The sequence below is a fragment of the Lampris incognitus genome, chromosome 8, assembly GCF_029633865.1.
Source record: "Lampris incognitus isolate fLamInc1 chromosome 8, fLamInc1.hap2, whole genome shotgun sequence".
NCBI classification, from domain to species: domain Eukaryota; kingdom Metazoa; phylum Chordata; class Actinopteri; order Lampriformes; family Lampridae; genus Lampris; species Lampris incognitus.
This window is the reverse complement of record NC_079218.1, coordinates 60,650,038-60,664,157: the sequence shown is the minus strand read 5'-3', so window position 1 is coordinate 60,664,157 and position 14,120 is coordinate 60,650,038. Positions and strand designations below refer to the sequence as shown.

At 46.5% G+C, this 14,120-nt stretch overlaps 1 protein-coding gene across 1 annotated transcript in view; it reads left to right on the top strand.

Annotated features, from left to right (window-relative positions):
- The window catches only part of tmprss15 (transmembrane serine protease 15), a 71,484-nt gene that overhangs the window by 38,657 nt on the left and 18,707 nt on the right, over positions 1–14,120 (top strand). Inside the window, exons 18-19 of the mRNA XM_056284372.1 lie at positions 380–506; positions 1,224–1,319. Of these exons, the coding sequence (XP_056140347.1) occupies positions 380–506; positions 1,224–1,319 (223 nt within the window). The remainder of the gene's footprint in view (positions 1–379; positions 507–1,223; positions 1,320–14,120) is intronic.

The following is a 14,120-nucleotide window of genomic DNA, read 5'->3' as shown; positions in this document are numbered from 1 at the left end:
CTCTTCTCCTCTTCCCTGGCAGCTCCATATTCAGCATTCAGCATCTCCATCTTGTCTCTCTTGCTTTGTCTGCAAACCGTCCAACCTGAGCTATATAATCGTTCCCAATCGTTCTAATATAATCGTTCCCAATGAAAATCTTATCTTCAACTCTGCCACCTCCAGCTTCACCTCCTGTCTTTTCATCAGTGCCACTGTCTCCAAAACATATAACATAGCTGGTCTCACTACCATCTTGTAAACCTTCCCTTTAACTCTTGCTGGTACCCTTCTGTCACAAATCACTCCTGACACTCTTCTCCACCCACTCCACCCTGCCTGCACTCTCTTCTTCACCGATTCTATTCTATTCTATTCTGAAATCCTGCTTGTGTTTCAGTACATATGATCCGTCTGAATGGAACCAGTCGTGTAAAGGTGCAGTTCCAGGCCTCCCAGTATACGGTCTGCTCCTCACTCTGGACCCAGCACCTCTCCCACTTAGTGTGCTGGTACCTGGGATACAGGTCTGTGTGTGTGTGTGTGTGTGTGAGAATAACCAATTAAGGCCCAAAGTTCTATTTAAAGCAATAAATGAGCATTTTTATTTGGCCTTTGTGTAAATGTTACATCAGTAAATATAATGAGACATCATCCTGTGTTAGAAGGTCGGGGTCATCAGTAAATATGAGACATCATCCTGTGTTAGAAGGTCGAGGTCATCAGTAAATATGAGACATCACCCTGTGTTAGAAGGTCGGGGTCATCAGTAAATATGAGACATCATCCTGTGTTAGAAGGTCGGGGTCATCAGTAAATATGAGACATCACCCTGTGTTAGAAGGTCGGGGTCATCAGTAAATATGAGACATCACCCTGTGTTAGAAGGTCGGGGTCACCAGTAAATATGAGACATCACCCTGTGTTAGAAGGTCGGGGTCATCAGTAAATATGAGACATCATCCTGTTAGAAGGTCGGGGTCATCAGTAAATATGAGACATCACCCTCTGTTAGAAGATCGGGGTCATCAGTAAATATGAGACATCATCCTGTGTTAGAAGGTCGGGGTCATCAGTAAATATGAGACATCACCCTGTGTTAGAAGGTCAGGGTCATCAGTAAATATGAGACATCACCCTGTGTTAGAAGGTTGGGGTCATCAGTAAATATGAGACATCATCCTGTGTTACAAGGTCAGGGTCAGTAAAGGGAATGTATTGATGGTTGTCCTGACGCTCTGCAGGTCTGGAGACACACTGCTGGTACCGGCCCACAAAGAAGACGCTCCATTCACATCCATCATACTGAGTGCTGATGGAAAGCTGCAACAAAACATCAGGTCCAAAAACATCTTAGTAAGATTAGTTTGCAATTAGTTTTATTAGTTTTACATTAAATTGAAAATTGAAAAAAACATATATAGCTGTCCAGAATTCTTGTGCAACACGGCAAGGCCACAGCATGTGGAGAAGCATACTCGGGCCCTCCCCACACCTCCAGCAGTCAGGGCTTTCTCTTAGTTTCGCCCTGTATAACCTTGAGGGGGTCCAGTATACCCTGTTAATTATTTTGAACTGTACTAATCTTGTCCTGAGTTCCCGTGATGTTTTCTTATAATTCCTTAAAATGTTTTCCCACTCCTTACTGGTAAAGGTAAGATTAAGATCGATCTCCCAAATTAACTTTAAATTGGATCCCAAACCATCAGAGTGTTTAGTCAACAACAAGTAATATTTTGAAGCTTCATGCCCTGTGCCAAACACCTTAACTATATTCGACAGTACATCTGAACTAGGCGGGGTTGTGGAGATAGACCCAAAAGTTTGAGACCAGAGGTGTCTTAGTTGAAGATATCTCCAGAACTGCTGCTGGGGGAGGCCATACTGTTGCACAAGCGCCGTGAATGATTTCATCGTACCACCTTCATCATATAAATCTCCTATAACCAATATTCCTTTTCCCGCCCATTGTGTCCAAATAAATGGTCTTTTGTCAATCTTCAACTTGGGATTCAACCAGATACTGGCTGCTAAGTTCAGGTGGGGATTGAATTTGAGTCTAATTGAAATTTGTTTCCAAATCCATTGATTGTTGACAACTATCGGATGGGTCATAGCTTCTGTAGGCAGTGCAGCGGTTATAAGATGGAGGGGAGGGAGAGCATCACAAAGTGTACTTTCGATGCCAAACCGGGGGGGGGGGGCGCGCTCGGGAGGTAAAGTCCAGTGGACAAGATGCCTGAGACCAAATGCTTGGTAGTATAACAGTAAGTTTGGGATACCCAGCCCACCCTGGTCCACTGGCCTTTGTAGTTTTTTCAAATTAAGTCAGGGGCGTTTACCATCCCAGAGGAATCTGCTACATAGCTTGTCAAATTGTTTGAAATATTTAAGCGGGATTCTCACTGGGAGTGCTTGGAGAATGTAATTGAACTTCGGTGTACAGGTCATTTTCAAAACATTAGCTTTCCCCCATAGTGACAAGTAAAGAGGAGTCCACCTTTCAATGTCTGCACTAAATTGACTCAGTAGAGGTTCGATGTTGACCTTCACTAGATCATCTAATTTAGGGGGGAAAGTCACACCCAGGTATTTAATGCCATTGCTGGGCCAGGAGAATTTACCTCCCTGGAACAAGGTCTTGGGGCAGTACGAGGTTAAGGGGAGGGCTTCTGATTTTTGCCAATTAACTTTGTAACCTGATAAATGAGAGAATCTGTCTATAATGGTAAGCAGTGCAGGAAGGGAGCACTCAGGGTCTGAGACTAGAACTAGGATGTCATCCACGTAAAGCATCAGCTTGTGTATTGATTGACCAATTTGTATCCCTGGGAATGCTGGTTCTAATCGAATGGCCGCCGCCAGTGGTTCCAGAGCAAGTGCAAATAGGCCCGGAGAGATGCCGTCGCCCTGCCTGGTCTCCCTACCTAGCTCAAACCAGGGTGAGATCATGCCATTAGTTTGCACAGCAGCTTTGGGATGTGTGTACAGGAGTTGTATCCAGGTGATGAATGTATTGCTAAAACCAAATGAATTCAGGGTGAGGAATAGGTAAAGCCACTCAACCCTGTCGAACGCCTTTTCTGCATCCAGAGATATGGCCGCTGAGGGGGAGTTCGCATCACGAGTGGCCCACATAATGTCTATCAGGCGTCTGATGTTGTCAGCATAGCTACGTTTGGGGATAAAGCCCACCTGATCAGGGTGGATCAGGGTAGTGATGACTTTGTTGAGTCTGTTGGCTAGCAGTTTCGATAGCACCTTTTCATCATAGCCAAGCAATGAGACGGGCCTGTAGCTTTTACAATCTACTGGATCTTTACCATTTTTTAAAATTACAGTAATAACTGCTTCCATCAGGGAGGGGGGAAGGGAGCCATTTTGAAACGCCTCTGTGTACATATCTAATAGCATGGGGGCTAACTCCAGTGCATAGCACTTGTAGAATTCAGCTGTGAAGCCGTCAAGGCCAGGGGCTTTACCTGATGGTAGGCTTCTAATGACCTCTACTATCTCCTCAACAGTGATGGGCTCATCTAATAACTCACGCTGCTCATGGAGGTTCAGACTACCAAGGAAGGTTCAGATTTCCTCACTGTTCGCCTGCAATTCAGAAGTATACAGGCTGGTGTAAAATTGTCTAAACCAGGGGTCGGGAACCTTTTTGACTGGGAGAGCCATAAAAGCCAAATATTTCTAAATATATTTCATTGAGAGCCATATAGTATTTTTAACGTATAATAAATTAAATATGTGTTACTTTTAATGCGACTTCTGGTGCTGCATGGTTTTGCTGATGGCCTTGTAGTCTGGTTCATACGTGGTGAGGTTGAGCTTCATGCAGGCGTTGAGGCTTCCATCAGTTAAACGTGAGCGTAGGTTGGTCTTAATGTTCCTCATATGCGAGAATGACTGCTCACATGCATATGTAGAGCCAAACATGGTCAATACGGCAATACTCACACGCTGCATTGTGTGGTATGTCACAGGAAGCTCGTTCCAAGTTTTAAGAATCAGCTGGTCTTCAGGTTGAAGATTTTTCATTTCTGTCCACTTGTGTTCCCTCGCCAGCTCTGCTCGCTGTCGCGCAAGACTTTCCAACTCTCCATTAAGTGACTTGAACTTACTCATCCACATGTCTGATGCCTTCAGGCCAGCAACTTCCAGCTCAAAGTCTCCGATAGAGAGCCCGAGGATGCATGTCAGGTCGATTTTGTCCACTGCACACTCACGTGGATGAGTGATGAACTAGAAAAGACCAGTGCGCGCACGAAATTCTCCAAAACGTGCTTTGAATGACTGCAGGAGATTGGACGTAAAGCCAGCTAGCTGCTGGAGATCCAGATGTTGAGTGGAGTCACTTGCTAAGCATGCATCTCTAAATTGTTGCAGTCTTTCAAAGTGCAGAAGACGACCTGTTTCAATGTCCCTGAAAAAGACTTCCAGCTTGCTTTCAAATGCAAACACTGCTTGTTGAAGGGATGAGATTGTATTTCCAATACCTTGCATTTTCACATTGAGCTGGTTCAGATGGCCAGTTATGTCCACGAGATAGTGAAACTGCAGGAGCCAGTCAGTGTTGTCTAGCTCAGGATGCTTGACGCTTTTAATTTCAAGAAAAGTCTGGATTTCACTCAGGCAAGCCGCAAAACGGCTGAGCACCTTCCCCCTTGACAACCAACGCACGTTGCTGTGTAAAAGCAGACCGGGATAATGATTCCGAACTTCTTCTAACAGTGCTTTAAACTGGCGATCATTTAAAACTCGGGCAACAATAAAGTTGACCACTCGAATGACCAGCGACATCACCTCACCAAGCTCCTGGCCACACGTCTGAGCGCAAAGCGCCTCCTGGTGCAGGATGCAATGAAAACTTAGGATGGCTCTCTTTTCATGTTCACGGAGAAGCGCTACAAATCCTTTGTTCTTCCCCAACATACAGGGTGCACCATCAGTACAGACAGAAATAAGTTTATCCATCGGTAGTTTTTTTTCTTTAGCAAACTTCATGAAAGACGTGAATAAATCCTCTCCTCTTGTTGTCCCTTTCATTGGCGAAACAGCCAAGCTTTCCTCACACAGTGTGTCACCTGCAGCATACCTGGCAATTATACTGCACTGAGATAGATGGCTAACATCTGTTGACTCATCTAACGCAAGAGAAAAGTATGTCCCGGCGTTTATGTCCTTAATTTGTGTTTCCTCGACTTGATTTGCCATCATGATGCTACGGTCGTGCACAGTTCTTGCTGACGGGCATGTCTTTTATTCGTTTGATTATCTTGTCTTTATTTGGGAAGTCATCAAGCAGTTCATTGGCCACATCAAGCATGAATGTTTTGGCATACTCGCCATCTGTGAATGACTTTCCATTCCTTACTATTGCCAAAGCCCCCGCAAAGCTAGCGGAATTCCCGTCACCTTGCTTGGTCCACACACGTAGTTGCTGCTGACTCGTCTGCACTCTCCGCTGTAGCTCCTCGCATGCCCTTTTCCTGCTGTCCCCCGCTGGATATTTCGATGCAAATGAAGCATGGTGCGTATCGAAGTGCCGCTTTATATTTGACCGTTTCATCGATGCAATTTTATCATCGCATATTAGACATACCGCAGATCCTGCTCTCTCCACAAATGCAAATTCCTCTGTCCACGCAGCCTGGAATGCACGGTAATCATCGTCTTTTTTTCTTTTCGCCATCTTTTCCGTTACAAGGGTTGAAGCGGATAAACTAGTTGGCTATCTGATAAAATTGATTTCTTCACCTTTACAATGACCCGGACATGCTCGCGAGCCATTGGTTCCTGACCCGACCCACGGGTGACCCGTGAAATTCATCTTCAAAACTAATTTCTGTTTACTTTAAAATGACACAGTATTATTAAGAAATATCACAAGTATTTTAAAATCAGTTCCAAACGGATTTTTTTTTTAAATTATTTTTCAACTCAAAATTGTCTGGGAGCCATATGCCGTCACCGGAAGAGCCATATATGGCTCGCGAGCCATAGGTTCCCGACCACTGGTCTAAACTCTGCATTGATATCTGAGGAGCCTGATAATAGGGTCCCCCCCTGATCTCTAATCGCTGGTATGGCGCTCATTGTCTCCTTCTGCTTTATGTATCTGGTCAGCATTCTCCCTGCTTTGTCTCCCTCTTCAAATTGTTTTTGTCTGGCTCTGAATAGGGCAAACTCTGCTTTCTCAGTTAGAATGGAGTTAAATTGATATTTAAGATGTGTAAGTGAGGTTAAATTAGTAGGCGTCATGTTTTGTATATAGGCGGTCTCAGCTGTCTCAATTTGTTTTTCTAATTCAATTTGTTTAGCCATATTCAGTTTTTTCTTAAAAGAGGCATGTTGAATGACATGTCCTCTTAGGAAGGCTTTCATGGCTTCCCATGCTGTTCCCATTGATGGGGATGTTAGTAGATTAGTTTCCTTATAGAGGTTTATTTGGGCTTTTAAGGATTCTCTGAAGCCAGCATCCAGAAGAAGGCTTGAATTCATCCTCCATCTTGGAGTCCTATTCAACTTGTTAAAGGGGAGAATGCTGACCATTACGTGAGCGTGGTCTGAAATGTGAATACTACCAATTCTAGAGGATATTGCAGAGGATACAATGGAGTCTGAGATAAAGAGGTAATCAATCCTAGAGAGTGTGCCATGAGGTGGGGAGTAGTATGTACACTACCGTTCAAAAGTTTGGGATCACCCAAACAATTTTGTGTTTTCCATGAAAAGTCACACTTATTCACCACCATATGTTGTGAAATGAATAGAAAATAGAGTCAAGACATTGACAAGGTTAGAAATAATGATTTGTTTTTGAAATAAGATTTGTTTTACATCAAACTTTGCTTTCGTCAAAGAATCCTCCATTTGCAGCAATTACAGCATTGCAGACCTTTGGCATTCTAGCTGTTAATTTGTTGAGGTAATCTGGAGAAATTGCACCCCACGCATCCAGAAGCAGCTCCCACAAGTTGGATTGGTTGGATGGGCACTTCTTGCGTACCATACGGTCAAGCTGCTCCCACAACAGCTCAATGGGGTTCAGATCTGGTGACTGCGCTGGCCACTCCATTACCGATAGAATACCAGCTGCCTGCTTCTGCTCTAAATAGTTCTTGCACAATTTGGAGGTGTGTTTAGGGTCATTGTCCTGTTGTAGGATGAAATTGGCTCCAATCAAGTGCTGTCCACTGGGTATGGCATGGCGTTGCAAAATGGAGTGATAGCCTTCCTTATTCAGAATCCCTTTTACCCTGTACAAATCTCCCACCTTACCAGCACCAAAGCAACCCGAGACCATCACATTACCTCCACCATGCTCAACAGATGGCGTCAGGCATTCTTCCAGCATCTTTTCATTTGTTCTGCGTCTCACAAACGTTCTTCTTTGTGATCCAAACACCTCAAACTTGGATTCATCCGTCCACAACACTTTTTTCCAGTCTTCCTCTGTCCAATGTCTGTGTTCTTTTGCCCATCTTAATCTTTTTCTTTTATTGGTCAGTCTCAGATATGGCTTTTTCTTTGCCACTCTGCCCTGAAGCCCAGAATCCCGCAGCCGCCTCTTCCCTGTAGATGTTGACACTGGTGTTTTGCGGGTACTATTTAATGAAGATGCCAGTTGGGGACCTGTGAGGCGTCTGTTTCTCAAACTAGAGACTCTAATGTACTTATCTTCTTGCTCAGTTGTGCAACGCGGCCTCCCACTTCTTTTTCTACTCTGGTTAGAGCCTGTTTGTGCTGTCCTCTGAAGGGAGTAGTACACACCGGTGTAGGAAATCTTCAATTTCTTAGCAATTTCTCGCATGGAATAGCCTTCATTTCTAAGAACAAGAATAGACTGTCGAGTTTCAGATGAAAGTTCTCTTTTTCTGGCCATTTTGAGCATTTAATTGACCCCACAAATGTGATGCTCCAGAAACTCAATCTGCTCAAAGGAAGGTCAGTTTTGTAGCTTCTGTAACGAGCTAAACTGTTTTCGGATGTGTGAACATGATTGCACAAGGGTTTTCTAATCATCATTTAGCCTTCTGAGCCAATGAGCAAACACATTGTACCATTAGATCACTGGAGTGATAGTTGCTTGAAATGGGCCTCTATACACCTATGTAGATATTGCACCAAAAACCAAACATTTGCAGCTAGAATAGTCATTTACCACATTAGCAATGTATAGAGTGTATTTCTTTAAAGTTAAGACTAGTTTAAAGTTATCTTCATTGAACAGTACAGTGCTTTTCCTTCAAAAATATGGACATTTCAATGTGATCCCAAACTTTTGAACGGTAGTGTATATTCTCTGGAAGTTGGATTATGTAGGCGCCATACATCTACCAGGCCCAGATCCATGCACATATCCTTCAATACATTCACTGACCTACGGGGTTGAGGCCTTGAAGGCTGACGATCCAGAACAGGATCCCACACCTGATTAAAATCTCCCCCCATGATGACTGGGTGGTCTCCCATCTCCCTCAATTTACACTCCAACCTACCAATAAAGGATGGGTCTTCAATGTTGGGCACGTAGGCATTAGCTAGAATAACTGAGTGGCCCTGTATTTCAGCTAGAACTACTAAGATCCTCCCTGAATCATCTGTGGTCTCCCTAATGCATTTATATTGGAGATGCTTATTAATCAGTATAGCCACCCTGCTATTGCGGCTAGATCCACACGCTACAGACACATATCCCACCCAGCCAGTACGTAGTTTTCTTGCCTCCTGATCTAGTAAATGCGTTTCCTGGAGAAACCCTACATCACAGTGTTTAGATTTCAGATAAGACAAAACTTTTTTCCTCTTAACCGGCGAATGTAGACCCTTAACATTTAGGCTCAAGTAGCACACTCCCTTATGTGACTGCATACTGCGCGTGTGCACTATGTTTTCTCATACCCCTATCTGCCTTAGTAGACTCACACAAAAAACAAGAAAAACACATAGCGTGGGCATTCAAAGAAACCAACACATGAACAACTGTGAGATGTGTAAACTCTGCCATGCAGTCTAACGCTGCTTAGCTCTAAAACAAAACAGAATGGTCCGCGACTCGCAGAAATACGCTGCTCTCAGACCAAACCGGCATGGCTTTCAACTATTGCAGACGATTGAACGACATCAACGCTCATGAACTAAAGAGCGAAATGGTAGCCTAATTTAACACAATTAACCATGAGCTAACATGTTAATGTTACCAACACTATGCAAGTATGCAAAGCCTGTTTTCAACCTCGAGCAGAGTGCACTGACCTAACAAAACTGTTAGGCTGTCAGGCGTGTTAACGTTATGCTCTGCCTGCAACCAACTCCTTCACACGCACTCAACCCCCCCCCCCCATGTGATCAGACGATTGCCTTACAACATTTAAAGCTAAAATCAAAATTCACGTCTGTCATGTGCATGAATGACAGGCAAGGGAGTCGCAATTAATAACGTGCTTTATTCAGCCATCTGCTTCCTGTCCCCGACCCGGACAATCCCCAGAATGCCCCAGTACAGAACCGCGCTAAAACATGTAGTTGCGTGCCCCTCCTCTTACGTACACAGCATGCTGGGCACTGTAGTTCTCATCACATCTTCCTCCTTTTAAAGAACATGTATGTTCCAATGGAAACAATAACATTGCTAGATTATAAAACATAGCAACAGCAATACCATATTAGCAATTTGCTAATTAACAGCATAACCAGCTAACAACGAAGACATGCACTTCAAAAATTAACCTGAAGGGGTGGGGTAGACTGCCCAGTCCTTCGACTGAGTGTGGGGATTATTCTGCCCCATTGCTCACTCAGTATCTAAACATCATACCGTTTTGGGGGTTTTACAACTCTGCCACTGGAGGTGATGGTGAACCCAGAGGGCCTTGCTGGCACGTCCGGCTCCGTGGGAGTGCCCGATGAGGTGGCGACCGGTGGGCTGAGTTGTTCCTGCTGCAAGTCATTGCTGTCTCTGGCCGGTTGGGTTGCAACAGTTGCAGGGGCAGGCACGGACTGCAGGTGCCTGCGGTTCCGTCTGAAGACACCCCGTCTTCCGTACGCACCGTGTAGGAGCGTGGTTCCCCCGAGGGATTCACCACGACTGCGGGCATGTTCCACCCCTTCTGCCCGTCTAGTTGGACTCGTACCCTCTCACCCGAGTGCAGTTCGGTCAGGGCACGTGCAGAGTGTCTCCTGTCGAAGAAAAACTTATAAGCCTCTTTTGCCCTGCTGTCATTCTTCTCCACCTCCTTGTGGTCGAAGAGCTGTGGCTGGAGTTTCCTCTCCAGCACAGGCATGTTGGTCCGGATCTGGCAGCCAGTCATGAGCTGCGCGGGGCTCGCACCTGTGGCAGCAATTGGTGTGCCGTCCCGACGGCCCTTTCGGCAGCTCCATTTGCCTGGGGGAAGTGGGGGCTGCAGGTTGCGTGGCGGAAATCATAGTTCCTACAAAACTGCCTAAATTCGGCTGACGTAAACTGTGTGGCATTGTCACTAATGAGTTCCCCAGGGACGCCCCATCGTGCGAACATACCTTTCAGCTGCTCAATCACCTGTAGACTGGAGGTGGTCCGTAGCTGGGCGATCTCAATGTCCCTGGAATAATAATCAACCACCACCAGGTAGGTTTTTCCATCCTGCTCGCAAAGGTCTGCCCCAATCTTGTGCCATGGGCCGGGCGGCAGTGGTGTTGTACGTAGGGGCTCTTTGTACTGTGAGGGCTTATTGATTTGGCAGAATGTGCACTGTGTAACTTTCCGGTAAATGTCCGATCCGATGCTGGGCCACCAGACAGACATCCTGGCTCTTTCACTTTGTAAGGCCTTGGTGCCCTTCGTGAATCCTGTGTAGGATGTCTTCCTGATACACGGGGGGAATTACAATCCTGTCTTGGTACAGGAGCAGCCCGTCTGCCTCGGACAGCGATGCCCTCGCAGCGTGGTAGCCATGCAGATAAAAGGGCACGTGCCTCGGCCATCCCTCTCTGGTGTACCTGATCACCCTCTGCATTGTGTTGCCCTGACGCGGTGGCCTGCTTTAACATGTCCAGCTTTGTGCTCGACACCGGTTTGGTTTCAATCACAGCTTCGACATGCGCACGCATATCCCCGTCTGTGTCTGCCCCGCGGCCGTCCTGGAGTGGCTTCCTGGAAAGGGCGTCGGCCACCACCAGCTGTGAACCCGGAACATACACTGCTCTGGGGTTAAAACGCATTAGACGAATTAGAAGCCGCTGGCATCTCGGCGGCACTTTGTCCAGATCATCATATGCATTAATGAGGGGGGCCAGGGGCTTGTGGTCTGTCTGTAAGCTAAACTCAGCTAAGCCTAACAGATAATGGGAAAACCGCTCACAGGCCCACACCCCTGCAAGGCATTCCCTCTCTAACTGAGAGTATCTCTTCTCTGCATCTGTGAGAGTTCTGGAGCAGAAGGCAACAGGCTGAACTTTGTCCCCCTCAACCTGCAACAGTGCTGCCCCCAGCCCGTAACTACTAGCGTCCGCGCTCACAATGGTGGGCCTTGCTACATCATAGTATGCCAGGGCAGGAGTGGAAGACAACATTGCTTTTACCTTGGTGAAGGCTTGCTGTTGGGGCTCCCCCCACTGCCACTCTGCGTCTTTCTTCAGCAGCTCACTCACCGGGTGTAGCACTGATGACAGTTCGGGTAGAAACCTCCCCAGATAATTTACCATACCCAGCCACTGTCTCACCTGAGGGACATTCTCGGGGCTCTGCATGTCTGAGATGGCCTTCACCTTGCCTGGATCTGGTTTGATGCCGTCTTTGCTGATGATGTGCCCGAAATATTACAACTCACTCCTGCTGAAGCGGCATTTCTCCCGGTTGAGCTTCAGCCCCGATGTTTTGATTGTCTGCAGTACCGCCTCCAAGTTTCTATCGTGCTCGTCCTGGTCCTTGCCGTACACGAGTATGTCATCCATGACGATGACCGTGCCCTTGTGGTCTCTCAGCAGAATGCACATTTTCCTCTGGAAGATCTCCGGTGCCGATGTGATGCCGAACGGGAGCTGCTGGAAACAGAACCGGCCTCTGGGAGTAATGAAAGTGGTTAGTTTTACACATCTGGGATCTAGCGGAATTTGCCAGAAGCCAGATGATGCGTCTAGCGTTGTAAAAACCCCTGCCCCAGCTAACTTGGGCATAATGTCCTCCAGCGTGGGAAGCATAAACCGCTCGCGCTTAACAGCCTGGTTTAACCGCTTTAGGTCCACACAGATCCGTATCCTACCGTTCTTTTTGACTACGGGGACCATGGGTGCGCACCACTCTGTGGGCTCGGTCACTTCTGTGATGATCCCCAAGGACTGCATGCGTTGCAGCTCGTTGTCCACCTTTGGCATGAGAGGGAAAGGGACCCTGCGTGGCGTGCTGAGGGCATAAGGCTGTATATTGGGCTCAAGCTCAATCATGACAGGTTCACAATTAAGCAATCCAATGTCCCCGAAAACATCTTCGCTAACCTGATCTGTTCTAAAAACTAGGCCCATTTCACATGCAGCTCTGCGACTCAATAGATTGTTGGCATTTGGCCCTTTTATCACAAAAATCCCAATTTTGTGCATCTTTCCCCGTCTCTCCGTGCACGCCACAAATTTCCCCGCACACTGCAGTGCTCCCCCTGGGCTTCTCAGGTCAATTGATGTTTTAACCAGCTGTGGCCATTCAGGCAGTGACCTATATACAGTCTGTGACATGGTAGTGATGTCCGCCCCCATATCGATTTTAAAATTAACCAACTTGCCGCAGATCGGTAACTCCACTTGCCACTTTTTCTCAAAATCCATCCCCTCTATGCAACCGAGGAAGTAGGGGCGACTTTCACTTTCCGCTTCGCCCTCATACGCATCATCCTGGTAAACGACCTCCCTCACGTCTCTGGTTTTGCATACGGCAGCAAAATGTCCATCGGGGGCAGGCTGTTTTGGGCCGCTGTGCGTTTCCGTTGCCCTTATTGTAGTGGTTTCTAGCATTACTGCGGTCGCGGTTGGTATTGGCACCCTGTGCTTTGCTAACTGCATCCAGTTCAGCTGTAATTCCTTCCGCATTCTGCTGTTTAACCAGCTCGAACTGACGGGGGGCCATTTGCACCGCTTTTCCTAGCGGGAGCTCATCTTCCATCTGCAACTTCTGTGACACGTCTCGGTCAGCAACTCCGATCACAACTCTATCACGAATTTGCACTTCCTTTAATGCCCCGAACTCGCAGTGTTCTGCCAACTCATATAAACTCCTCCTCACCAAGGCCTCGACAGTCTCTCCAGCATGAAAACATGCACGTTCGTGGAGGACATTTCTCCGTGGTACGAAATGCTCGTTGAACTTACTGACCACCCTGTCATAATCGTTAGCGTGAGAAGCCTCTTCGAACGTAAATGAATTAAAAATAGCTTCTACATCTTTCCCCATTGCGTATATCATGGAATTGACTTGATCTCACCATCCTCCGCATTTAGCTTTGTTGCTAGTCGAAACCGGAAAGACCTCTGAATCCAAATCGGCCATGCCGACGGTTGTGTGAAATCAAATGCCTCGGGGGGGTTAAATTTTGCCATTCCTCGTCTCACCGGACCAACTCCGTTCCCGATTATTGAGGTAAGTGGATTCGAAGATCTTCTGACACCATGTCATGTGCATGAACGACAGGCAAGGGAGTCGCGATTAATAACGTGCTTTATTCAGCCATCTGCTTCCAGTCCCCGACCCGGACAATCCCCAGAATGCCCCAGTACAGAACCACGCTAAAACATATAGTTGCGTGCCCCTCCTCTTACGTACACAGCATGCTGGGCACTGTAGTTCTCATCACAACGTCCAACAAATAGAGAACAGAAAACAATAGCCTAATACGGCTTTAGCCTAAGTGAAGAAATGAATACTAAAGTATAGGCTAATAAAATAAACCCTGATTTAGTCAGATAAACACAGGCCAGCTCATTGTAAAGTAGAACAGACGTTTCAAATGAGCTTGGACGTTACCTGTACGTTACGTCTTTGAGAGATTGGCAATCCTGCCCAAGGCTTGATTTAGGGGGGGGAAGTTATGTTCTAACGTTATGGGCAGTGGGGAACGATGTTCAGAAGTCTATGGTCCATGTGGATCAGTGGTCAAGTGTGTGGGCTC